This window comes from Artibeus jamaicensis, unplaced genomic scaffold (genome assembly GCF_021234435.1).
Source record: "Artibeus jamaicensis isolate MK-2021 breed Jamaican fruit bat unplaced genomic scaffold, CSHL_Jam_final contig_233, whole genome shotgun sequence".
Taxonomy (NCBI): domain Eukaryota; kingdom Metazoa; phylum Chordata; class Mammalia; order Chiroptera; family Phyllostomidae; genus Artibeus; species Artibeus jamaicensis.
The window spans coordinates 47,247,042-47,273,575 of NW_026521486.1; the positions used below are offsets into that span (position 1 = coordinate 47,247,042).

General features: G+C 35.5%; 1 protein-coding gene across 2 annotated transcripts in view; it reads right to left on the bottom strand.

Annotated features, from left to right (window-relative positions):
• The window catches only part of RPAP3 (RNA polymerase II associated protein 3), a 36,349-nt gene extending 13,052 nt beyond the window's left edge, over positions 1-23,297 (bottom strand). Inside the window, exons 1-12 of one of the 2 annotated variants that reach the window (XM_037135479.2) lie at positions 22,924-23,157; positions 19,753-19,911; positions 18,631-18,771; positions 14,637-14,759; positions 13,697-13,824; positions 10,595-10,716; positions 9,845-9,915; positions 8,115-8,240; positions 7,042-7,169; positions 3,302-3,423; positions 1,705-1,775; positions 1,482-1,583 (exon numbers count right to left, since the gene is read on the bottom strand). In XM_037135479.2, the coding sequence (XP_036991374.2) occupies positions 1,482-1,583; positions 1,705-1,775; positions 3,302-3,423; positions 7,042-7,169; positions 8,115-8,240; positions 9,845-9,915; positions 10,595-10,716; positions 13,697-13,824; positions 14,637-14,759; positions 18,631-18,771; positions 19,753-19,905 (1,287 nt within the window). In that variant the 5' untranslated portion in view covers positions 19,906-19,911; positions 22,924-23,157. Of the gene's footprint in view, positions 1-1,481; positions 1,584-1,704; positions 1,776-3,301; positions 3,424-7,041; positions 7,170-8,114; positions 8,241-9,844; positions 9,916-10,594; positions 10,717-13,696; positions 13,825-14,636; positions 14,760-18,630; positions 18,772-19,752; positions 19,912-22,923; positions 23,158-23,198 lie in introns of those variants that run through there. The other variant, XM_037135468.2, reaches the window with a different exon arrangement.
• Between the last annotated feature and the right edge of the window lie 3,237 nt (positions 23,298-26,534).

A 26,534-nucleotide genomic window follows, 5' to 3' on the forward strand; every position in this document is an offset into this window, starting at 1 on the left:
ATGCCAAACTGCACCTTCCGTTTTTAAATAATGCCCACATTTTTATTATGGAGGCATATTATATAAACAGCCAGTTTCCCCTTTTCTACTAGGATGATAATTTGGTTTGTGTTGGATTGCTTATAGAATGGTTTACCCCAGATCTCTCATTTCATAGAGGTGTTTTGTTTTGAAACTGTGCCACAAGAGACTTAAATTCATGTTGTGTCCTCACAACTATTAACATAAACTGATTTATAAAGTGAGGGAGAAGAGAACCCCACAGATTTGTAAAAGCTTCTGAAAGTATCTTGGCCATGAGACATTACATATACTGATATTTGATATATAACATGGCAATGTCTTTATAAGTACAGACAGGAAAGTCTGACAAAGGCTTTCTTAAAACCTGTGAATTCGTTTTTGTGAAGAAGTTTTACAAAGATGTAGAAATTTAAATTACATTTAATTAAACATTTAATCACCTTTACTGAAAAGAACAGAAAATTAATATAATGCATGAAAGCAACTAGATTTATGCCTGATATATGAAACAAGTATTGTCTCAGGAAATTCAAGAATAAAATCACAATAAGAACAGTGGGGGTTGGGGGAGAAGATAAAACATTCTTTGCCTGACTTCTTATAGTTGTTATTTCTCTCAAATAACAGTTATCTCTAGAGGGCAGGGAGAGGATCATTATCAGTGAGGGGTACACGGGAAATCTTCTCAGGGGGAAGAGGCATGGATGCCTTTCAATTTTTTGACCAGCTTGGTGGTTTCATGGGTATTCACCTCATAATTATTCTTTAAATCGTAATTTATCTTGTGTACTTTTCTGCATGTATTTTACCTCTCAAATACATATATATAATATATAAAACTATGTCAATGATGCAAACTACCTTACAATCACATTATATATTTGCCTTAAATGAGTTCAATTTTAAAAGTTTAGCACAAGACAAACTTCTGAATTCATGCCAGCTACTCTTTTTGTTCCAATATTACAGAAAAAAAACTTAGCTTTGTTACTAGACTTAATGAAAAACAGTATGGTATACCAAAAACTATGTGCAGTATGTATTTTAAAACACAATCTTGCCTATACAAGATTTTGCCTAAGTGCTGATTTTTAGATGTAACCCCACACAAGATGGAAAACTATTTTAATACAATCCCAATCTCAAATAAGAATAATAATAAAACATTCTTAAGTATTACAAAATGTAAAGCTGCTTTAAATCCCTTTAATATCATAAAATATGTGGAAACATTTAAATGTAAGGTATTAAAACTGCAGGCACTTTAAAAGTTACCCCAGAACTCTCAACAGCTCAATTTCCCCCCTCAATGTTATTACATCAATAATCCTAAAAAGTATTTTTTAAATATTCTAAACATGGCCCTAGGAAGAGATTTCAACATTTCTGTTAAGAAATTAATTCAACAATTTCCACCTCTTATCCCTCCCACACTGATACAAAGCTGCTTTACTTACAGTTGATCCAAGACGAGGTGGATTATCTATGGGTTTTATCACGTTTTGCCTTTGAGTAGAATCGAGAAAGACATCATCCCAGTGTCCTTTCTCAATTAATTCCTTGAAAAGAAATTTGTAATCATGAGAATAAAAATATTATCAAGTTAATTATGCAACAAATAAATGTGTTTATGTTACAGAAAATAAAAGCATATTTTGGTGATAAAAAAACATTAATTACCTTTTTAATTTTGGAAAGTTCAGTTACTGCTTGTTTATTTCCAGGTTCCAGAAGTAAAACAGTTTCAAAATCTAAAGTGAATTTTTAAGAAATATAATAAATTAGTGAAAACACTGTATAAAATTCAAGACTAATATATTTAGTTAGTTTAGTAATCCCATGTTTATCTCAGGAAGTTTTACTCAAGACGCTAGGAAACAGGTGAGCAGTAACAAGAACTAACATTTACTGAGTGCTATTCTTGCATGAATTCTCATATATCCCTCACTAAAACCCCACTTTATGGATGATATGACTGAGGTCTAGAGGTCATCCAAAGTTCCCACTGTCAACAAATGCTATGGTAATACAGAATCTAAGATATTTCCATGTGATGAAATATTATTCAGCCTTAAAAAGGAACTGAATTGTGATACATGCTACAACATGGACGAAAGGATGAACCTTGAAGACAGTATACTAACTGAAATAAGCTAGACACAAAAGGACAAAATACAGTATGATTCTACTTATACAAAGTACCTCTGATAGTCACATTCAGGGATAGGAAGTACAACAGTGACTACCAGGGGCTGGAGAAAGAGAATGAAGAGTTACTGTTTAATGAGTACAGTTTCAGAATGAAATGATGAAAAAGTTCTGGAGATGCATAATGGTAATGGTTGCACAAGGTGAATGTACTCAAAATGGTTAGAACAGTAAATTTTATGTTATGTGCATTTTACCATAATGAACAAATGCATGGGCTACAGCTGAAGCCAGACTTAGAAACTGACAGACTTAAATGCATGTATCAGGAAAGAAGAAAGACTGAAAAACAGTTATCTAAGTACGGATGTTAAAAAAAAAACAGCAAATTACTCATAAACCTAAAGACAGTTGAAGGAAGAAAATAAAGAGCAGAAATAAATGAAACAGAAAACATACACAACAGAAACAAGTAGGTTCTTCAAAAAGACTAATGAATATTTAAAAAGACAGATCATGGAAAAATAAAACAACATATAACTGCCCTGGCTGGTATGGCTCAGTGGATTGAGTGCTGGCCTGTGAACCAAAGGGTAACTGGTTCAATTCCCAGTTAAGGCACATGCCTGGGTTGCAGACCAGGTCCCCAGTAAAGGGCGTGGTCTGCCCTCTACACATTGGTGTTTCTCTCCCTCTTTCTCCTTCCGTTCCTCTCTGTCTAAAAATAAATAAATAAATCTTTTACAAAAACATATAACTAGTATCAAGAAAAATGAAGAGGGGAAATCACCACAGACCTCACATTATCCTGTACCCTACCTGCTGATTTCCTTCCTTTTCATTCTTGCCTTGTTCTTGCTTTTTTCCTTCTCACCTGTAGTTCAAATCGTTCACTCATTTTGATTGGCAACTAGCCAGAGTACACTATATGCTACTAAAAGATAATCAGGTCTACTACAGAAGCTGCATTCCTTCAAATCTGTAAACGTTTATGACCTAAATTGTGAAAGAAAATGTACTTCTACAAGTTATGTAACACTGAATCACGGAAAAGCTACACAACCTGCTTCTGTAACTTGGGAATCTCATCAGGATGAGTGAGTGCCAGTTATTATAATAAGAGTCATACCTTGTTTGGCCTCATTTAACTTTCCCAAAAATGTTCTCGCAGTTCCTCTTCGGGCAAAAGCTTTAGAATACGAGCCATCTAATAAAATAGCTTGTGTGCAGTCATTTTCAGCCTCTTCATATCTATTAAACATGATACAATTACCAACTGGAAAAATGCAACCTACAGAAAAACTTCATATAGACTGAGTTTCTAATACAAAAAGCATGCACATAATTTCAATTACCAACCCCAATTCTGTGTTTGGGGGGGGGAGTGATTGTAAAATGTTATACTCTCACTAAATCTTGGAAGCATCTGGTAAGGAGGGAGAAGGTACCAGATTAAAGGAAAGTCAGAAAAGGATGGGCTCAAGATGGTAAAATATGAGCAGAACAGACAAAAGAATAGCACTGCTGGCAGTCTACCTCCCCTCTAACCCTCAATACGCACACTTTATGTTAACAATGATAACTGGCATTAATTTCTAATAAAATGTCATTAATATTTACCTGTAGTACACATCATCTAAGGAAAAACAACCCACACAAAACATTATGTGTGAGGGTATATCATCTGACACTTTATCCATAAATTCTACTCAGCCATGCAACCCATCAACTCAATCTGACTGGGTTCTGCTCTATAACAAGCAGCTAAGAAGAGCTTAACCACAAAAACTTGAAACCTTCCTATACGTTAAAATGACATTAATGAATTATTGTAAATTTATTTGGCCTGATAACAGTATTATGGTTATGTATGAATTATAGGAATGAAATGTCATAAAGTCTGCAACTATCTGTAATAATTCAGGGTGGGGGAAAACTGAAACAAATATGACAAAAGAAGGTATAGCTTTATGAAACTAGATGATCTGGTACAGAGTTTGAAAAGTTTCATAATAAAAATATTTTTTAAACAATCTCTTGTGATTACAGTTTCCCCAAGGCCTAAGTGAATACTATTCTACCCTCAAAACAAGACCTAATATAAATACAATTATATCATCTAGTAAACTCAAAGATCTCTTAATTCTTTAATTCATTTTTCAACAAGAAAGATGTGTGTGCCCATCCCTATATCAACAACGAATTTTCTACCTGACTGCCTGACCATTCATGACACTTGCACAGTCCCCACACTTTCCAGGATCAACAAGCTCCTTTGCAGAACACACAGCCAGGGGCCTGTCTGACTCTCCAGCCGGATCCTTACCATTATCCCCTGTGAGACAGCCATAATATGGACCACTTGCCCTTTCCAGAAGTGACCATGAAATTTCCCACTCCTAAGCCTTTGAACCTCACTGGCTCTCTCAACCTGTCTTTTCACCTTACTACCTCTTTACATCAGTTCAGTTCAAATTCCTGTTTGGAAAGTTGCCCCTTTTCATATTCCTCCTCTAGCCTGTAATGCCTGACAACAGTTACCACGTGGAACAAAAAACCTTTGCAATAAGTTTGAATCTAAAAGATACACTAGAAAAAGAATACAAATAAGTCATATTTAATTTAAAATATCATTAACTTGCTATAATACTAATGTGATTACCAACTAAAACAGTAAAATAATACAATAAATCAGAGCTCTTACAAATGTAGATATATGTAGTGATTGGGGGGGTGGGTAGAGGTGGAAGAAGGTATTGTGGGGATAAATGGCAATGGAAAATACAACAAAAATTAACTATTAAAAATAAATACATAAATAAATATATGTGGTATAATCTCTCACTTGTTAGAAGGTATTATTCTTGGCATTAGTTAAACCTAAGAATCCAGGTCTTACACTTTTTAAATCATGTACAATTCTTTTTTTTTAACTTTTTAAAAAAGATTTTATTTATTTATCTTTAGAGGGGAAAGGAAAGAGAGAGGGAGAGAAATATCAATGTATGGCTGCCTCTCGTGCATCCCCTACTGGGAACTGGCCTGCAACCCAGGCATGTGCCCTGACTGGGAATCAACTGTGGTTGTTTGGTTCACAGGCCCGTGCTCAGTCCACTGAGCTACACCAGCCAGGGCAAATCACGTACAATTCTTAAATAGCAAAAATTCAAAATTTTCATAAGCTACAAAAATGTCATGATCTTTACTCTGACTAATCAAAATAATGCATCTCTAGTTCTGTCTGTTAGTTTCAATGAGGTTAAGCATACAGTCAAAATTTACTTCTACAACAGGGGTTCCTAACATGAGGCCCTTTAAGAGATCTGAAAACGTGCTGAAAGACAAATACCATTGATCTCACCTTTAACAGGAAGCTAAACAACAAAACAAACAAGAAAGCAGAATAAAAACAAAGACACTGAAATAGAGAACAGGGGCACAGCGACCAGAGGGGAGAGGGAAGGGAATTTAAGGGGAAAAATGGGGAGGAATTTGGAGGAACAAATAGGAAAGACACAGGGACGAGAACTAAGGGGGGTGGAAATGGGAGGGAGGTGGGGAGCACAGGGCGGGGGGGGGGGCTGGGATGGGAGAAATAGACAAAAAACTGTACTTGAAAAATAACCAAATAAAATTTTTTTTAAAAAGATCTGAAACCTTGGGTGAGAAAACTATTACATCCTTATTTTCACTAACTTTTAAATAAAATTTTGCTTTTCTTTCGATTGTAACTATAGTAACAAACATTAGTAAAAGCAGATTATCTCAAAATACTGCTTTTCAGAATTACAGTTGCAACTTAACCTGCTAGTTGTTTGCATGTGGTGGTACTATCCCTGTTTCAGACGTTCCTACAACGTAGCTAGCTAACAACTGGGCAACTCTATCCCTAGTAGTCAATCAAATGCCAAAGAATGAAGTCATGTGTTACCACACTAGTAACATAATCATCGATGTTCCTTTCTGAGCATTTCCTATCCACACTTATTACTTAATCAATATATGGAAGATGTGTCAAAGATCACCCCAAATTCTAGTGTCATTATTCAGGCCTTCATATTACTGTCTTTAAGATACTTTTAACTTTAACTTGCCTATATTTTAAATGTAGTCTCTCATTATATAGTGTGTTTTAAAAAGTATACATACCACTCTATCACAAATTTTAGTATGTTTAAAACTATATTTCAATATAATCAGTTTCCTTTATAATCCTACATGTGTAATTACACATTTAAAACTTATTCTGAGAAAGGTTCACAATGTAGCCAAAGGAGTCCATGGCACAAAGAAGTTTAAAATCCCTATTTATAATATTTATAGTATTTTTAAAAATTCTGTCACTAGTGTGTGAAGTATTATTACAAAAGATTCAAAGAAATGTTAACAGTTTCTGCCATCAGACATTACCTTGCTCAATGCCCAACCTTGAACCCCTGAGTGTATCCAAAAACAGCTCATGAATATCAATGGACCAAGTTTTAGCTGCATATATAATCAACTAGTCATTTTAATGACAGCAATTCCCTTTTGCATTGCGTGTGTGTGTATATAAAAAACACTTCCAGATGAGACGTTGCCCAAAGGATTATAAGGTTAAAAATAATTTTTAAATCACTAATTCAGAATAACATGCATAAAAAAATTTAAAATGCATTAAACTGTGTAATGCCAGACTATTACAGTGGAAATCATTTACAAGAGTAAATTTACTTTATATGTACTATGACGTACACACTGCCTTTCTCTTTCTCTCATTTTAACTTTAATGCTTAAGAGTAAAAACATTTTCATTTATTTATCTAATATGCCAATTTATGGTCAATTTCATTTTCATCCTAAAAAGCATTAAATGTAACCAATACTTACTTTTGAATCTTCAGATAGGCCATGGCTCTGTTAGCTGGAAGAAGGGCATTAGTGCCATCTGCTGCTATTCCTCGAGTATAGCATTCAATTGCTCTTTCATATTTTCCCTCTTTGAAAAATCCATTACCCTATCATTTTGGATAAAAGTATGGAAAAGGATGAAAAAAATACACAAAAAATTAGTTAAATTCAAATCTTAAGAAACACTACAATGAATACTCATCAATTCATTATATAAATAATTAAAGTATATTTAATTGCTGAAAATCTAGACCATGATATATGTTACAAAATGTGTTATTTTGGGTTACTTTATGAAATGGTAGTATTCTCCTCAATACTAAAAAGAAAAAAATGTATGCTATTCTATTATTTTACAGAATTAACCATTATTCTACTAATTAAGTATTACTCAAAGCTTATAGTTAAAGAGATTTTAATAAATATAGGCCAGAACAGTGTACTCTTTAGTCATATAAGACTCTGTACAAAAGAATTTTAACCCAAATAATTTTTGTGAAAGAAGAGATTACCAGAACAGCACAACTCAGTCTTCAGTAACTTTTATATACCTAAACCTAAAATTAAACTGTATTGAAGTATGTATACAAGATTTTATTGTAACATTTATTTATAATCAAAGTCAGGTGAATCACAATCAATAATCATTCCATAAGTATTTATTAGGAGTCCTCTGTGGGTCCTTGAAAGCTATAAGTCTATAAATTTCAACTCAGGATTTCTATTGGAATATTTTTATCAGAAATAGTCCAGTGTGAACTGATAAAAAAAAGAATTATAAATAAGAATGAATTATAATTTATTTCTGTTAAATGTATAACTACATATAAACATGTTAAAATGGTCACAAGTAATTTGTCCCTAAAATTACATGTTTTTTTAATAAGTCATCAATTACTCAAATTTTGAATTAATAGGCTCCAGAAGTTCTATTATACTTTTCAGTTCGTACTGAAAAAGAATTTTAATATGAGAAAATAGAGAAACTTAATTAATATACAAGAGACTAAGAGTAAACTCAACAAAACATATATGTGGGAACTCTGGATTACCAGATCTTTCTCTGAAATGGCCTGCTGCTTATTCTGTTGCTCTTCAACTTGCTTCTTCTCTTCTTTGGTTGACTTAATCACTGTGTCAGCTTCCTTTGGGTGTGAGTTTTCTCTGGAGGTTAAAGCCTAGGAGACAGAGCAACTAAACTGAAACAAGTAAGGCAAGATGCATACATATTTGACTCTAAAATACTAAACCACTCAAATATATTAGAATTTCAGCCACATTCCTCAAAATAATATTTTTACTAACTCAAAGTCTTTCTACTTATTTTTTATTTAATTATTGTTCAAGTACAGTTTTCTGTCTTTTACTTCCACCCCAGCCAATGCCCCCAGTCCTCCCGTCTCCCTCCCATTTCCACCCCCCTTAGTTTTTGTCCATGTGTCCTTTATACTTGCTCCTGTAAATCCTTCCCCTTTTCCCCTGAAATTCCCTCCTCTCTCCCCTCTGGTCAGCCTGTTCTCTATTTCAGTGTCATTGGTTATATTTTGCTTGTTTGTTTGTTTTATTGTTTAGGTTCCTGTTAAAGGTAAGATCATGTGGTATTTGTCTTTCACCACCTGGCTTATTTCACTCAGCATAATGCCTTCCAGTTCCATCCATGTTATTGTAAAGAGTAGGAGCTCCTTTCTACTTATTAAAAAGCAAAAGACTATAACTTTAATGTGCATCTTACTGCAATTAAAATAAGTAGTATCTACTGAATGTAGGTATTCATTTATTTACTCAACAAGTATTTATTGAATTTCTACAAACAAGGTACTGTTCTAAGAACTATTTTTAAAACCAAAATAGGTAATTAAAATTACATCACCAAATTTCTCAAATTTAATGTTCATACCCATTATTTAATCTAGGACAAAATACAAAAATATACAATACAGCTCACAATTTTAACCAAATTGATATATTTACCAACAGAATTTTATGTGCAATAAGTAATGGCAATGTTTAAAAGCAGATTTTTCCCAATCATAGCCACTTTTATCTCAGTTTCAACATACAGTAAAATATTATAACTAATTCAATAGCAAAGTGAAAGGAATGTAACTGTTCAGTATTATTTGACAACAAACTTTACATTTAAGTAATAACTATTTTCTTACTGTTAAAAAATAGTAAGATTTCTACTAGGATATAAATTACAAAGATGCAACTTATAAATTACAAAATCAAAGAAATATGCAAAAGTTGAGTACAGAAATCAAAACACATGCCAAACAAACAAAAAAAAGAATCAGATAATGAGAAACAATTCTGTTGCCTGGGAAAAAGTAAAGCAACACTAGTTCAAAAGATCTTAGACAATTTTCTAAAACAATGATTAATTAAGGTTCTTTAAATACCACTATACTATCTCTTGTTTGCAAATTTGGTAAAACTCCACAATATAAAGAATTAAAATGAGAAAAATGTCTATATTAAATAATCTATAGTATACCCTGGCTGGTGTGGCTTAGTGGATTGAGTGCCAGCCTGTGAACCAAGGGGTCACTGGTTCGATTCCCAGTCAGGGCACATGCCTGGGTTGCAGGCCAGATCCCCAGTAGGGGATGCATGAGAGGAAACCACACACTGATGTTTCTCTCCCACTCTTACTCCCACTCCCCCTACCTAAAAATAAATAAAATCTTAAAAATAATCTACAGTATAAAATCTATGCTCAAATCCTTACTTCATCAAAAAAGGTGATAAGTAATACAGTTAATTTAAATAACTGGTTTACCTGATTAATTTTCCTGAGTTCATTTGTTGCTTCAAAGTTATTTGGTTCCAGTTCTAACACTTTTTCATAATCTGAGTAAAATAGAAGACAAAGAATATTTGAAAGATATGTATTTTAAAACAATAATCATTTGCTGCTGTATATGCTAACAGGCAACTGTCCCAGAGCAAAAGTAAAAAGAATTAAGAAATACTAACACTAGGCTACTGGGCTCTCCCCATTCTCCCCCAAGACAGACAAAATCCTATGAGATCACCTTCTTCCACCAGCCCCAGGAAGGATACTTGCTATCCTAAGTCATCATACAACCAAAACGCAGCAGACTCCTTTAGATATCAGCTTTATTCAGACCATAATGTATATTATACAAAACAATTTTATGGAGTAATATAACACAAATGTGTTAAGAGTTCTGCATGCATTACCTCTAGCCTCACAATAGCCAACAAGATGTTTTCATCCCTATTTACAGATGACGAACTGAAAATCAGAGAAGATATATAACCTTCCCCTGGTCACACAGCTACATGGGGGAATGAGAATCTGAACCAAAGTCTACTTAGTGGCATATAATGCATTCTTTCCCAAAATACCAAGATAACTTTTAAATTATAAAAATGAACTTCATACAAATATAGAAAGCTCTCAGAAAGTATTAACTGTGATTATCCAATATTCTTTGTATAACATCTTTTAAATTAAATGTTAAAGAAGTTTTTAAGACAGTGATGACCTGGAAAATATTAATACCTTTTTTGGCATCCTCTAATTTTTGCAAAGCAAATCGAGCAGCACCCCGTCTTGCATAAGCCTTTGTATAACTTCTATTTAAGGCAATTGCTAAATTACAATCAGACTCAGCAACAGCAAACCTGCAATTTAAAAAATTAAAGTTAATAAAAAATAATTTGTTAAACTAAAACTTCAAAATTTCTTTCTGAAATCCCCCCAAATATTCAGACCATAATGTATATTATACAAACCAATTTTACGGAGTAATATAACACAAATGTGTTAAGAGCTCTGCATGCATTACCTCTAGCCTCACAATAGCCAACATTACTTTTGGAATATAAGTAATTACTTTTGGAATATAAGTAATTTTCCAAAAATATCCAAAGGGATATTTCCCACCTCCTTTTACTTAATAAGCCTTTGAAAAGCAGTCATTTTTTATGGTAAAATGTTAAGTAGCAGCACCTTGAAAACAAAGAACAAGAATGTCCACTATTACTGTTTTTTCTCAGTATTGCGCTATAGGTCCTAGTAATACTGCTCCATAAGAAAGACAGCTAAAGAGACTGGAAGGGACAAAACTGACATTCTCAGATGATATGATGGTCTCTCTAGAACACTCAAAACAATCTAGAGACATTGTTACAAATAACAAGGTTTGGCAAGCTGGCTACTTTACTATAAATCAGCCCAAAAAAATCTAACAAAAGATGTGCAAGTCCCACATGCAGAAAACTGGAAAACTGTCTTCAAAAATATTATAGAAGACTCAAGTAGAGATATTACACATTAACCTATAAGGTACAAAAGCATAACAATATATAATTCTCTCCAAACTAATCTATAAATCCAAAGCAACTGTAATCAAAATCCAAACAGAATTTTTTAAGGAATTTGACAAGATAAAATTTATCTTGATAAATTTATATTGATAAGCACAAGTTCAAGAACACCTAAGACATTCCTGAAGAATGAGGTAGGGTAACATGCCCTATACCAAATACAAGACTTATAATTATAATGCTATAGTAATTAAAGATAGTGTGGAATGAGCATAGCAATAGGCAACAGATCAATGTGAAAAACAGGGAAAGAGATGAAAAAGAGGTCCATGCAAACCTGATGTGTGACGTGGTGGCACTGCAGACCCACAAGGAAAGCACGGATAGTCAATAACTAGGGTGAAGCAACCGGGATACTCATGTGAAAAGATAGGAAATTGGAATTCTACCTTTAGCATATGTAGAAAGTAAAACATATGCTATACTTAGCATATGTGAAAAGTAAAACATAAAAACTTTTAGAATATAGGAGACTATTCTGAGCCCAGGAAAGGAAACTACTTTAACAAACTGTATTTTAAAAAGTGCTAACATTTTTTTCTAAAAATCAACAAAGTTATGAATTTCTGTTGATCAAGATTCCATAAAGAAAGGAAAGAAGATAACCTACAAATTAGGAGAAGATGATTATGATAAACAAACACTCAAGAACTAGTACCCAAAATAAAGAACTCTTAAAAATTAATAGTAAACAACCTAACAGAAAAGTGGCCAAAAGACAAAACAAGCATTTCACAGAAAATATATGTAGTGAATAAACGTATAAGATGATCAGTCTCCTTAGAAACTGCGGAAACACAAATAAGACCACAACGAACTACCATTTTATAATCCCTTGACTGGAAACTATCAAGAAGCCCTATTACACCAGCACTGGTAAACATGCAGAATAGGAACTGAGGTGGTGAATACACAATACAATATACAGATATGTATTACAGAATTGTACACCTGAAGCCTATATAATTTTATTAATCAATATTACCCCAATAGATTCAATTTAAAAATTTTTTTAAATCATATAGAACAAGTGTTCTTACATAGCACTAATAGGAAATGTAAATTTGTACAACTGCCTTTGTAACAACTGGTCGTCACCACTTAAAACTGAACATATGCACACCCTACACCCAGCATACAAAAGTGTTCATGTGTCCACAGTATCACTGTTTATAAACAAGGAAGGAGAGGAAGAAAGAAATCAACAATCCAGCAGCAGGAGAATGGATACATAATGGTATATTCTTAAAAAGAAACCATATCTAACAGGGGAAAAAGAGACCTACAGCTACATGCAAAACATGACAAATCTGAGAAATTTAATATTCAGAGAAATTTAAGATTACATTCAGTATAATATACTTTTACTGTTCAAAAATAAGCAAAGTTATATAATACATTAGGTAGGGATACATATATAATAAACTTCTTAAACAAAAGAATAATATACAATTCAAAATAGACTGAGAGGAGAAACAATCAGGATATGTAAAGGCTTATCAAGGTGGCCTCAAAAATAGTAATATCTTGGTTCTTAAAAGCATATGATGACTTCATATGGGAATTATTTCAAATTATTCTTCATTTACATATGCTGTAAATATCAAATATTATAAAATGTAAATGCCCACCTAATTTGTCAGAATATTAATAGTGTAAATTTCAAAGATCTAAAAATATACTATTTAAAACAGTTAAAACTCAGACACAAATAATTCATACTTTCAAATGATAATTAAAACAGTAAGAATGTCTTCCTTGATGGTATGTGTCTTTTTAAAAATTCTTTTGATAGGTTGGTTCTCTGCTTATAATAAAACCATGACACATTTATGTTTTCAACAATAAGAATGTATTTAAACAGTCAATATGACTGAAAGATAAATGCTGGAACATATTTTACATGTACCATAATGAAAGTTCTCTAGGTTAAATAATAGATAAATAATTTTTCTAAATAATAGAGGAAATTGATTTCTAAAAATGTTTACCGAGCCAAATTCCTTTTTCTTTTGTGAATTGGGTAAAGAAGATCATTATTTGATTTTTGGAGGAGGAACACATCAGTAAAATGAGTTATGGGAGCATTGTTTGAGCACCCATTTTAAAATGGCTTAAATAAAATAGCTCAATAATAGGAAGTGAGCTATAAGAATTTACAGCTGAAAAGAAATGTACTTTTTCAGTTTTCCCACATATTTTATCATGAAAAATTATTTAAAATGCCACTTTCCATATACATATAAAATAGGCACGGACTGTGAAAACTCCTTACTTTTTCATTCTAAAGTGTGCTGAAGCTCTGTTTGTTGGCAACACAGGGTTATAAGGATCGGCATCCATGCCTTTGGTGTAGCACTCAATTGCTTCATCATATTTTCCTTGTTTGAAGTACTTATTGCCCTGAAAAAGCATACAAGTCAGATATTACTAGCACAGAATTACAGAGCAAATTTTTTCAATATTATCCATTTCTTTACAACTCATTAGCTGTGTGATCAAGGCTAAAAGGAAGAAAAGAGGATGAAGCAAATGGCCTTTTTACAAGTGTTGAAATTCACTATATAGTCACAGTGTGGACACAATTCAAGAGTCCTGGCAGAAAAATGAGTAAAATATTTAGCATTACTTTTTATTGACAATAATAACGCAAAGAAATGTAACCATAAAAAGGTACCGAGATGAAGTTAACGTGAAAAAAGTGCCACATTTTGGAAAAACAATATATCTAGTTTTATAATCATGAGGCGCTCCTCGGGGAGATAAACATTCCAAAAAGTAACCACAGATGGTCTGAGAGATGGAGGAGATATAATATTCATGTCAAGAGTCACATGCAGATTTTAGGTTACTCCAATCTACTTACGAAAATCTTGGAACAACCCTCCGTACAGTCCAAGCAGTTTACATGAAAGAATCATTTAATATTCACAATAACCCACTGAGGTTTATTAATAATATTCATCCTATTTTACAGTTGAGAAAACCTAGCACATACAATTTAAAGACCTTGTGACAGGATTTGAACCCAGGTAACCTAGTTTTGAAACATACACTCCTAACTACTCGGCATACTGCCTCCCAAGAGGGATACAGCCAATAAACAATTAAAGGGTGAACATCCCTAAACTATGCTAAAGAAATCTTGGGATCCACATGATTTTCTATATATACTGCCTATCTGAAGGAACCTAAAGCTAACTATTAAAGAGTACCTTTTCTTTTAGAGCAAGGGCCTTTTGTGAATCTACATGAATTCCATCTTCTTCTGACTCTGATTCTTGAGACAGAGAATCATGGGTAGTCTCTTCTTTGTCAAGTTCATCAAGAATACTTTCCTGAAATCGTAAATCAAACAGTGCTCATAAGTACATAAACATTCAAAAAAAGACCTTCAAAAAAAGAGAACTCAACAGAACTTAAATTGTTATGCTCTAAGGACCAAAAGGCCTACAAAAGCAACCCAAATAATCTCTCACTGTTAAGTTACATACAGAGAAAAAGGTACCTTGTTTAGAAAACCAAGATCCAACCCACTTAAAGAATCTGACTTTGAACTCATAAAGTAATCTAAATCAAGAGTCTACAAATCACTCCTATATCACAAACTATTAGCAGTGAGGTATTATGTAAGCAAAGTTTGCAAGCAACCCCATAGTAATGTAACAGCAACCAATAACAAAGTAATGGTTTTTTTCTAAAAACCTTTTTTGTTTCTTATTTTTAAAACAATAACTGCTTACAAAGCACCATTAACTCCTGATTCTCAGAACCTATGAAGTAGGTATAATTACCCATGATTTTCAATTGAAGAAACTGAAACACAGAAAGTGAAATATACTGTCTTGTATTACACTCCAAACTGTAGCTGCTCTACCAAAGAAAATATGTAATATGCTAGTCCAGCGATTCCCAGTCTCTTTTGATTCACACATTCCTTTCAAGGTGATAAATTATTTCAGGAACCCCAACAGATTTTTAAAATCTTATCTTTATCATATATGATAAATAATTTTCAGTAAGAGATTTTTAAACCAGTAAGAATTAAAAAGTTCGCTGAAGCTCATTTAAACAAAAATTTTAATCATTATTATAAATGAAATCCTTTTTGCATTTAACAAATCACATGCTATTTAAAATAATTTATTTTAGAAAAATTTGTTGATAAATTAAAAACAAAATATAATCTATGTTTACTTGCATTGAATGAATGTTAAAAAATGGAATGAAATTCAGCTATGTGTTTTAGCATGAAAATTCTAGAAATATCACCAGCTTACCAACATTAAAGCCAAGACTGCTCAACCCTGCTACGCTGACATGTGCGGAAAATCAATGACAGCAGTGCACTAGAGCAGCAGCTAAGACCTGAACCAGAATGGAATGGTAAGCAGATACCTCTATCTTGTATAGATACACCAGAATGACAAGGTCAAGCAATGCAGCACAGCGATTATACGCTGGCCACACAAAGCTGGAGTTCAATCAATACCTGTTGAATGAGTAAATGACTGTGTAGAAAATCATCTCTAAAATCACCATCTCTAAAATCACCTCTCTAAAAAATCATCTGAGATGGTGCTTTTCAGGAAAAAGCATTATACGATACTGACTTATACAAAGAAAAAGTCTTTATAAGAAGGGATAAAGTTACAAAAACATGAAGGCAGATTATATAATACTAAGCAGAGAATAACTCACATGCTCAGAAAGTATCATTTCCAACATCAATAAATTCAAGACCACAAATCATACTTCTCTTACATCAGGACAATACTGAATTTATAGTATTTACAGATGGCAAACTTCTTACATAATAGTGCCAGCTCTCCCAAGTCAACTAGCCTTGCTTGATTTCATTAAGAAAAATTCAACTAATTTGGAAAACCATTAGGCAGTATCCTCTAAAGCTAAATGTACATATAAACTATGACCCGCAAAGCCTACCACAGATGCTTATAGCTACCAAAACTCACGTACAAAAATGTTCACAGCAAGTTTACCATAATAGATCAAAACTGGAAACCCATATGTACGCCAACAGAATGGATACACTAATTGTGATATATTCACAGTTAAACTGTGATCAGCAATTTAAAAAACCCTGGCTGGTGGTCAGTGGATTGAGCACAGGCCTGTTTGATTCCTAGTCAGGGCACATGCTTGGGTTGCGGGCCAGGTCCCCAGTAGGAGGTGTGCAAGAGGCAACCACATACTGATGTTTCACTCCCCCCCCCTTCTCTAAAAATAAATAAATAAAATCTTTAAAAACAAAACAAAACAACTGCTACTGACAATACAAATTAATCTCAAATGACGGTAGCAAAAGAAGCCAAACACAAAAGAGTATGCACTGTATTATTCATTTTCATGAAGTTCCAAAAACTGGCAAAACCAACCTATAGTGTTAGGAGATCACAACAGTGGCTACCCTTGGAGATAATCAACTGAAAAGAGAGGCTGGTGGGATGCAGGAAATGCTCTGTATCTTGATCCGGATAGTAGTTTCTCAGATGAATACATAAGTAAACACTGAGGCAGCTGTACACTTAAGATTTTCTGAACTTCGTGTGTATCTCAATAAAATCGTTAAACAGAAAAGTACAAAGAATAACTAACATAAAAATGAGAATAGTGGTTACATTTGGCAGTAGAAAAGAGAAAAGAACATGGGATAGGAAATGAGCAAACTGGCAGCTTCAACAAGACTGGAAAAATTCTCTTTAAATTAATGATGGGTTCACATACAAGAGTGGGCAAAAGTAGGTTTACACTTGTAATACAAATAAATAGTACAGTAAGTAATAAGTAATAGTACAATAGACTGTTTTGAATATTCACAACTATAAATCTACTTTTGCCCACCCCTGTACACTGGACTTCTTCCTAAGTTGGGCTATTCTCAGTCTGGTAACTAAGACAACACTTGTTTTTGTTGAGTATAATGTAGGTGCCTACATGATTCCTACAGTGTGTACATTTACCAAAAGAACTTCTTTCTGGTTTTAGACATGTAGGTGGGCAGAAAATTAATGTGCAATAATTTTTAAGCCATCATTAGCTGGCTCTTAACCAAGAGCGGTCTGACCAGTTTCTCTTCTGCCTTTCAATTTCTGGCCCGGCACCCGGTTTGTTTCTTTACAGGGTCAGGCAAAAGTAGGTTTGCAGTTGTGAGTACACAAAAGAAAGTTTATTCTTATATTACTGCTTATTTATTATTATATTGTTTTCCATATGAACTGTAAACCTACTTTTGCCCATCCCTGTATTCATTTTATTGTTATGATTCAGAATATGTATCTCTACGTGCTCTTTTGTATGAATCAAATATTACATAAACATGTTTTAAAAAACTAAAAGGGAATGTACACTCCAAATCAACCTAACTAAATCAACCCTTAAGATGGGTCAAATTCAAGTCCTGTTTCACAGGTTCCCTGACTTCACAGTGGCTGCTTGGAGCCCTGGGTAGGGAGCTCCAATGTGGAACACTGGTTCTCCAGTTACACTGTGCATGACGGTAGGAGATGGAAGGCATGCACTACACTTTGCTAAACCTGGTCTAGAAGGGTGAAGCCCACCTTCCTGGGATCAAGGCAGACCTGCTTTTACTGTCATAAACCCCAGCCCTAAGACTAGGCACAAAGGCATTCTCTTTCAGCTAGTATTCAACAGGTCCTTCAGTCTATTAAAAAAAAATACTGGCAGAGTTATTCTTTTCTAAGTATTACCACCTTAGAATTCAGGGATTAGAGATGGTGGGGATGAGGGAAGTAGGTACAACAATAAAATGCATAACCCAAGGGAGAGCTCTGCAAATCTATACATGTGATAAAATGGCCCACAACCACACATACATTGCACCCATGTCCGTTTCCTGGTTTTGATACTATATTATAGTTAAGATGTAATGACTGAGGAAAACTGAGTAAAGAATACACGTGCTATTTTTGCAAAGAAAAAAAGTAGGGAAAAAGAAAAGAATCCTGGCTATTTTAGCCACTGTTCACTGAAAGATAACTACAGAAGAAAAACTAATCTGGTTAAATAAGAGCTATGTGATTAAATTTTTATTACACATAAAATGTTTATAAGGGAAAAAAGTACTTATAAGAACTTAATATTATTTTTCATTTAATCCATGACTCTCAATTAATGCCAAGAAAATTTTACTCAAATACTAAAAAGCACATAACTAGATTAACTTACCACATCAAGTTTTGCCCACGCCTCATAATCATAAGACTTTATCCTGTTTTTTGTGTTTTCATCTTTGGTTTGTTTAGATGACTCTTTAGCTTTACCTTTCTTCTTTTTTCTAAAATTCTTATTTCGAATAGGAGGTAAATTCTGGGGGGAAAAATACATTTTGAGCACTACTCTATTACTTTTTGTATAACTAGCAAAGTTTTAAATTCTCACTAAATTACATGTAAGAAGTATTTTTAAATTTAATTTCCAAGTACTTAAAACTACCAATTTACTACCTTCACTTATAATGACAATTTATGCTTGAAAAGCTTAATTCATCCTTTGACAAATGTTGAGCACTATTTAGTTACAAGAAAAGTTATTACCCAGAAATTTTAATTATATACTTAACTTGCAATCCTAAATTCAAACTTCAAAAACTAACTGATCTTCAGCCTTAGTACAATGAATTAGCAATAGTACAATGGCAAACTAAACTGCCTCCACAGCATTACATATAGCATGAAAAACACAGTCTTTAGAAAAATGTTTGATTGAACCTAGGTACTATCTACATTATTATGGCAATAACGTGTATTAATGTCATTGAGTATACATTTATATATGATACATGAGATATATGTACACATCAACATATTTTATGATGCTATTCACTTAACAATTATCATATAGCCTTCCTTTCAGTAACTACTCACTTGTCTTACTATAGTTAATACAATTACTGCAAATACTTTCAAAAGGAGAATTTTCCAAAATGTTAGCAGAAAGCAAATACTTCAATTTCAGTATTTTCACAAACCATTTTAAAAGGTGCTTTTATTTTAAAATAAGTACTTTTGCTGGATTCTGAAATAAGAACTTAATTGGGAAATTTACACCCTGGCTGGTGTGGCTCAGTGGATTGAGAATCAGCCTACAACAGAAAGGTCACGGATTTGATTTCTAGTCCGGGCATGTGACTGGATTGATGGTCAGGTCCCCAGTTGCGGGGTACAGGGGGTACTAAAAGCAACCAGTCAAGGTTTCTCTCCTTCTCTTTCTCCCTCCTTCCCCTCTCTCTAAAAATTAGTACATAAAATCTTTAAAAAAAATCTTTGGCCATTAAAAAATGAAATTTACCTCTTCAGGGACACCATTCTGTCTTCTTAGTTCCATATCCTTTTGTTTAATATCTTCTTCCCAGTTTTCTAAATCCCTCATAAAGTCTTGCAATTCTTCTGCATTTTGTTTCACTTGTAGTTGTAATTCAATTGCTTTATTAGTTGACGTCATTATGGCCTGCAGAATTTTAATCAACCAACCTCTAATAAGAAATTGAATTATTTACTTGGTTTATTTTTTGAAACCTAGCTAATCAATTCTTTTTTACCTCTCATAAATGACCAAGATATACAGATAGAAGAGATGCTGAAGAAAGAAAATATCAGTATACTATTTTTTAAAATGGGTCAATGTCGCAGTTCAATTCCCAATCAATTGGGGCACACGCCTGCCAGTTCCCAGCAGGGGACACACAAGAGGCAACCATACACTTATATTTCTCTCCCACAATCCTTCCCTTCCCCTCTAAAGATAAATAAATAAATAAAAACCTTTTTAAAAAAGGTTTAAAAATGGGTCAATGTTTGCTAAATAAACAAATAAAAATTACAAAAAAAAGTTTAGGCCTCTCCACAATGCAATATGAATGAAAGGCAATGGGGGAGAATTAATGGAACTGGCCAAGTAGTCCATGGTGGCAGATTGGCTGCTTATCCTTGGAGTTCATAAATTTATCCTAATTAACTCCTTTTTCTTTCAACATTTATTGAATTTCTGTTACATCATAGGTCCTGTATCAAGATTTAGGAATGCAAAAACAAGTAAGACAAAGTCCCTATCTAGTTGAGAAGAAAATGAAACAATCAAATACTGAGTAGCATAATACTATGCTAGCCAGGGTTTCTCAGCCTTGGGACTACTGGCATTGTGGGCTGAATCATTCTTTACTGGAGGACTGTCCTGTGTATTGTTGGATGGTTGGCAACATCCCTGGCCTCTACTGACTAGGTGCCAGTATTAGCACCTCCCCTTCAGACTCTGACAACGAAAAATGTCTCCAGACATTGTCCAATGTCCCCTGGGAGGCATAATAAACCCTGGGAGAACCATTGTGCTTAGAGATACATACCAATGCTTATGAGACTGACCACAAAGGACAGGCATAAATCAGAGGGTAGAGTGGTAGGTCAAGAAAAGAATCCCCAGAGGAGCTGTAACTTCAAAAGGGGCCAGCCAAGTGACTTACATGGAGAAGAGGGCAGGCAAAGCAAGGGACTAGGAGGGACTCTTCCATGGAAGAGAAGGCTAACAAAGTGGAAATAAAACAGATCTTGAAATGCCAGAAAGCTGTGTGAAAGTACTGAGGTGGTGAAATAAAAGGGACATGACTGACTAGATTGAGGAATTGTGGTGCACAGACTTAGTGTCTCAGATTTTCTTGTTTGGGAGCCTGGTTAAGTCAGTGGTGACATTTTGAGTCAGGAATCACAACTGTAAAAGGATAAGGGGTTTCGGGATTGGAGGACAAATGAAAAGACAGATATTTTAGTTTGGGATGTTTTATTTGAGTGTTTATGGGACATCAGGAGGACACATCTTAGTAGGTAGTTACAGAGGGCTAGAGTCATAAATTTGGGTGTCACCAGCATAAAGGTGGAAGCTACAACCATGGGATGTAGACATGTTAAAATACTATGATTACTAGGGTGCAGTACGACTACAGGAGGTTCTGGAGAACACTAATATTTAGAAAGCAAACTGAGAAAGAGATGTGGATATAGGAAAAACAAGGCAGTGGCATCCAGGGAGCTGGGAGGAAAACTCGGAATTACGGAAGAGCATCTTCAAGAGTTCAAGAAGGTGGAATAGGTTAGCAGTACCGAATGCCACAGAGGGTGTATGGGGGAAAGAACATTTTAGAGATAAAAATATGGTCTTTACATTTAGTCATACAGAGATTACTGAATTTTAATGGTTTTTTTTTTAAAGAATGGAAACAAAATGAGCTAAGTAAATGAGATTACTATATGAAGATTAAGGTCATTTTGTGTTTGATAATGTAAGATTGCTCACGCACCACATAAGCATGTTTGGGTGGACAACAGACCACACATCCAACTGGGGTCCCATAAGATAATAAAGGAGCTGAAAACTTTCTATCATTAGTGAAATCGTAGCCATTGTAACACATGCATCACTCAAGAGTGTGGCGATGCTGGTGTAAACAAGCCGACCACACTGACCATCACATAAAAGTAGAGCACATACAATTATACAGTACATAGTACTTCATAATAATAATAATAAGACTATACTACTAGTTTACGTATTTACTACACTATACTTATTCTTCCTACTTATTTTTTTTAAAAGGCTGCTGTAAACAGAACGCCGTGTTACACCAGCAGCCTCACACATCATCTCATGTTTACCAAGACTCTTCACCCCACCCTTTTCTCTCGTGCTTCATATAACCAAAGCTCTTCTGTACAGCACTGCGCCGAACAGGCCCGCAGCCCAGGGCCAATAAGCTATACACACAGCCAAGGCGTGTCCTAGGCGGTACCCAGTTTGGGCAAGTGCGCTCTGACTTCCGTACCACTACAAATCGCCTATCCGCGCATTTCTCAGAGCTATTCCCCGAAGTATCTTCGTCTTCCTGGCTCAGTGTGCATGACTGTTGCAGTGGTCTGCGGCGAAACACGGTAAAAGAAGATATAGGGAAAAGGGTAAGTGATGGGGCAAGGTCACCAAAGGGTAAGAGGGGATTCCAAGCTTAGAGGATGGGAGAGAAGTGATTAGAAAAGGGATTCATTTAGGGGGAGGAAGAGATGATTGCAACGCGACAGGTCTTCTGACCCCCCAGCCTAGACTCAAAAACTCAAGTAAAAGTAAGCTCCTTTTGGGCATTGTCCATGTTTGATCACCCAGGAACAACTCTTTTAAAAACTAGTGCACTGCTTTGCTGCGGACTGAAAAATATGAATCAAAGTGCAACAAGCCAGTGAGAGTATGTAGAGGGTCAAAACCTTTCCCATTCCACCCATCACATCTGCTACTCCCGCAGGCCCAATGACTCTCACGGAACCTGCGGCGGGGCTGCCTGAGGTCCAGTCCAGCCACCGGAAACGTCCCGCGCTTTCGCGTGTCCTCACTCTCACCCCCAATATCCAGGCAGGCAAAGGGTATCCTCACTCTCACCCCCAATACCCGCCCAAAGGGGGCGGGCCCCACCGCAGTGTCCCCTACCGGTTGAACCTGAGGTCCTGACCACCGAAAACAGCCCGACGCCGGAGCAGCCGAGGTGCTCGACCCCCAGCAAGGAAGAACATCCAGGCCCGGGCGCGCGGGGTGAAACCTGACCGGGACGCGCTCCCGGGACGCCGCTACCCAGGACACCACCGCGGCAACCACGCCGCGCTCCAGTCGGCCGCACCGCTCCACCCAGGACCCACGGCCGCGCCCCCTTCGCCAGACAGGCGACCCCAAAAGCTTCCTCGTCCATAACGGAAAAGCCGGCTTACCACACCTGGCCGTTACGGCCCACACCTGCAGCCCGGCCAGCCCTCTGCGACTCGGGCAGGACCCCGCCTTCCTGCGCTTTCCCAGAAGTCCCCGCGTGCCTCACCCCGCCCCCTGGAGCGTGCGCAGAAGGTCGGGTACGGCGCCTCTTCTCTCGCTAGAACTAGGTTGGGGAATTGGCAGGTGTCTTAAAGCGCAGTCTGACCAAACTTCTTAGGAGCTAATAACCCAAAACCTGCAGGGTCGTCCTGACTTGTTCCCCAAATAGTAACACTTTAAGCATTTCCTTGACTTACCTCAAACGATTTAATCCCTGATATTTGTTTGCCTTACTGGTGTCTAACGATATGTCGCGATCTTTCCAAGTATGATAAATTTGTGAGAAAGTTACTGTTTCCCTGCCGTGAATAGACTATGTAAACTTGTAACTCTGGCAGTGTTACAGGGATTTTTCCCTTTAAGTGCTTATATTTGGTAAATTAGTTCTTCAGTCTGACTCCCGCCCCCCACACCTTTGCGAGTAAACTCCTTCTTTTTCTGTGTCTGTCTTTGAATCTTTCTAGAACGCGTGTGAGTATTAAGGTCAGCCTTTAGATATGGCCTGGCTTGCAAAGCAGAAAAAATACGAAGCTTGTAACACTTCTTGTTTCTGCTTCCAACATGAGTGAGGTTTTTTTCATTTTCATGACAACTCTAACAAAATTGTAAAACAAAAATAATTAATTCCACGGAAACAAATAGAAACGAGCAAAAACTTTCCATTTGAAACACTTCTGTGATCTAAAACATTAGCCCAAAAATCCAGATCAGTAGCTCTCAAGCTTGACTGAACTTTGGAATTACCTAGGGAGCATGGAAAAAAATTGATTTCTAGATCCCATACCCAGAGATTCTAATTTAATTAGTGTAACCAGGCTCATGATTTTTTAAAGCACGGGATATGGCTGTGCAGTTGAACCACTAATCCAGGTGATGCTCAATGGAAAGCCACCCTGGAGCTCCCCCTTACAAGGTCATATTATTAGCACATCTTTCTCACTGTATAATTATTTGATATCTTTGTATTTTAAAGTCATAGTAGTCAAATCATCAAGTGTTATTCAAGCATTTATTAATGAAATGATTCTTTAGATTTTTGTCTTAAGGGGATAGATAACTGACTTGAAGAGGTTTTTGTGTTTTAAAATTAATCTAATAAAATATTTTAAGTAGATATTGGTTTATAGATTTTCTTAAGAAAAGCAAATGTTTTTTATTAATTCTGGCAGAGTCTATCGAGATGGAAGAGCAAAGAGCCAGCTGGCTGCTCTAGTAAAATTTCATAGACCCTTGGGTGAATTCTCTCTCAATTTACAACAGTCAGACAGTTGCTTAGTGAGTACAGAATCAAAGTGAGAGGAGTTAGTCCAATCTTGATGTCCATCATCACCCAATTCTGAGGTCCCCATTGTCATACAAAAAAAACTACGGCTATATTGGGAGCCCCCTTCTCTCCAAAGGAGTTCGAGAGTTTTTAACTCTTGGCAGTCATGTGCTCATCTGAAAACTAAGAATTCAATAAATAAGAAGAGGACAGCAGATATTGAGGGGCAACCAGTAACCTCTAGCCCAGGCCTTAGTGAAAGCATTCACATGCTTTGAAAGAAGAATGAATGAATGAATCAATCAATCAATCAATACTCCTAGAAATCCAGACTCACTATAACCTGAGGAAAAGGCTTGAATTTTGTAGTCCTGATTCTGCTACTTAACTGAGAATGTAATCTGTAAAGTGAGGCTTAATATAAAGCTTGGTTGTTTAGATATAATTAGAATGGTGAAGATAAAAAATAGCTACTAGAGTGAGAACATGTGTGTGAAAGGCCTATTTAGCACAGCTTGAGACATGCTAAGAGCTTTAACAAATGTTTCCTGCCCCTCCTGCTGATAATACCTCCTCAGGTTAGGTTCTGGCTAATTATTTTCCCAACAGCAGGCTTTATTAAGAAGGACAGAGTAGTCTAGAGAATTTCAACATGGTTTCTTTCTCCTGCCTGTATCAGAAACCCCAGCACTGGTTTGTGCTCCAGATCTCTTCCCCAGTAAGCCTTATATTCTCTTGTCTTTCCAATCTTGAGGGCAGTGTTTTGCCTGTGCCCCCCCTTCTCTTACAGATCCAAGAAAGGTTGTTGGTTTTTCAGTCTATCCAGTTGTCTACTTGTTTTTAGAATGGAGTGTCAACTTCCCCTATGTGGGGAACCAGAAGCTGTAAATACACTCCTTCCATTCTTCACATTACAAATACACTAGGAAGAATTCTCTCCCCATCTTAGTTAGAGAGAACTGGTGAGTCTTCAGGGACTTGACTGAGATACCACATGATCCAAGCCATCCTGATGAAACACTAAAACCAGAAGCATCATTCCCAGCCCTGCTCCTGGGAAAAGGCAGGGAGGCAGACTCTGGAGGAAAGCCAATTACAAAGAAGACGATAGGAGAACTCAGGAGTTAAAGCCTTTTGCTTTAGTTATAGTTGATAGGCTTATGTGAGTAATGAATGTGGAAAGCTGTTGTTCCAGGAACTGAAATATATGACCTTTGGGACTCCAGGAGGTCAACCAGCAATTTAATCTTTGTGCCCCAGGGGGTCTGCAAGTAAAAGTATCTGAATCTGTGTTCCAGGAGGAAGCAAATAAAGAATTGCTGATCAGTAGATAAAGAAAAACTGGGAAAATCACCACAGGACTGCAACTCTTATCAGATTAACCTTTTCCCAAACCCTTGCCCTACCCTTTCTTCTCCTTATAAAAAGGTTGGCTTGAGATGAGATGTTAAGACGATTTTTAGGATATATAACCCTCTGTCTTCTTAGATTACCTGTGTCTCCATAAAGTGCCCATAAAGATTCAGTCCTTGTCTCTAATTACTGGTTCTGGGAGTGATAGGCAGTATGAAGACCAGCAAAAAGACACATTTCAAATATTCTTCAATGACTTTAATTGGAGATTTGAACCTTCTAAACCAGTAATTTTCAACCTTTTTCATTTCATAGCACATATAAACTAATTACTAAAATTCTGTGGCACACCAAAAAATGTATATTTTTGCTGATCTGACAAAAATAAGTATAATTTTTAATGATTTACCAAAAACAATTATTGTCATGACCTATCCTTTTTGCTCCAAAATGACTTTTTAAAAAATCAGATCCCTATATTTGTATATAAGGATTTCTGGTACCATTAACCAATCCGATACAAACTTATTATGTGACATGACCAATAAGATGCAACTCTATCATATGACCTATCTATTTATGGCTTAAGACAGGGCATTTACACTGGACAACTATTGTTATG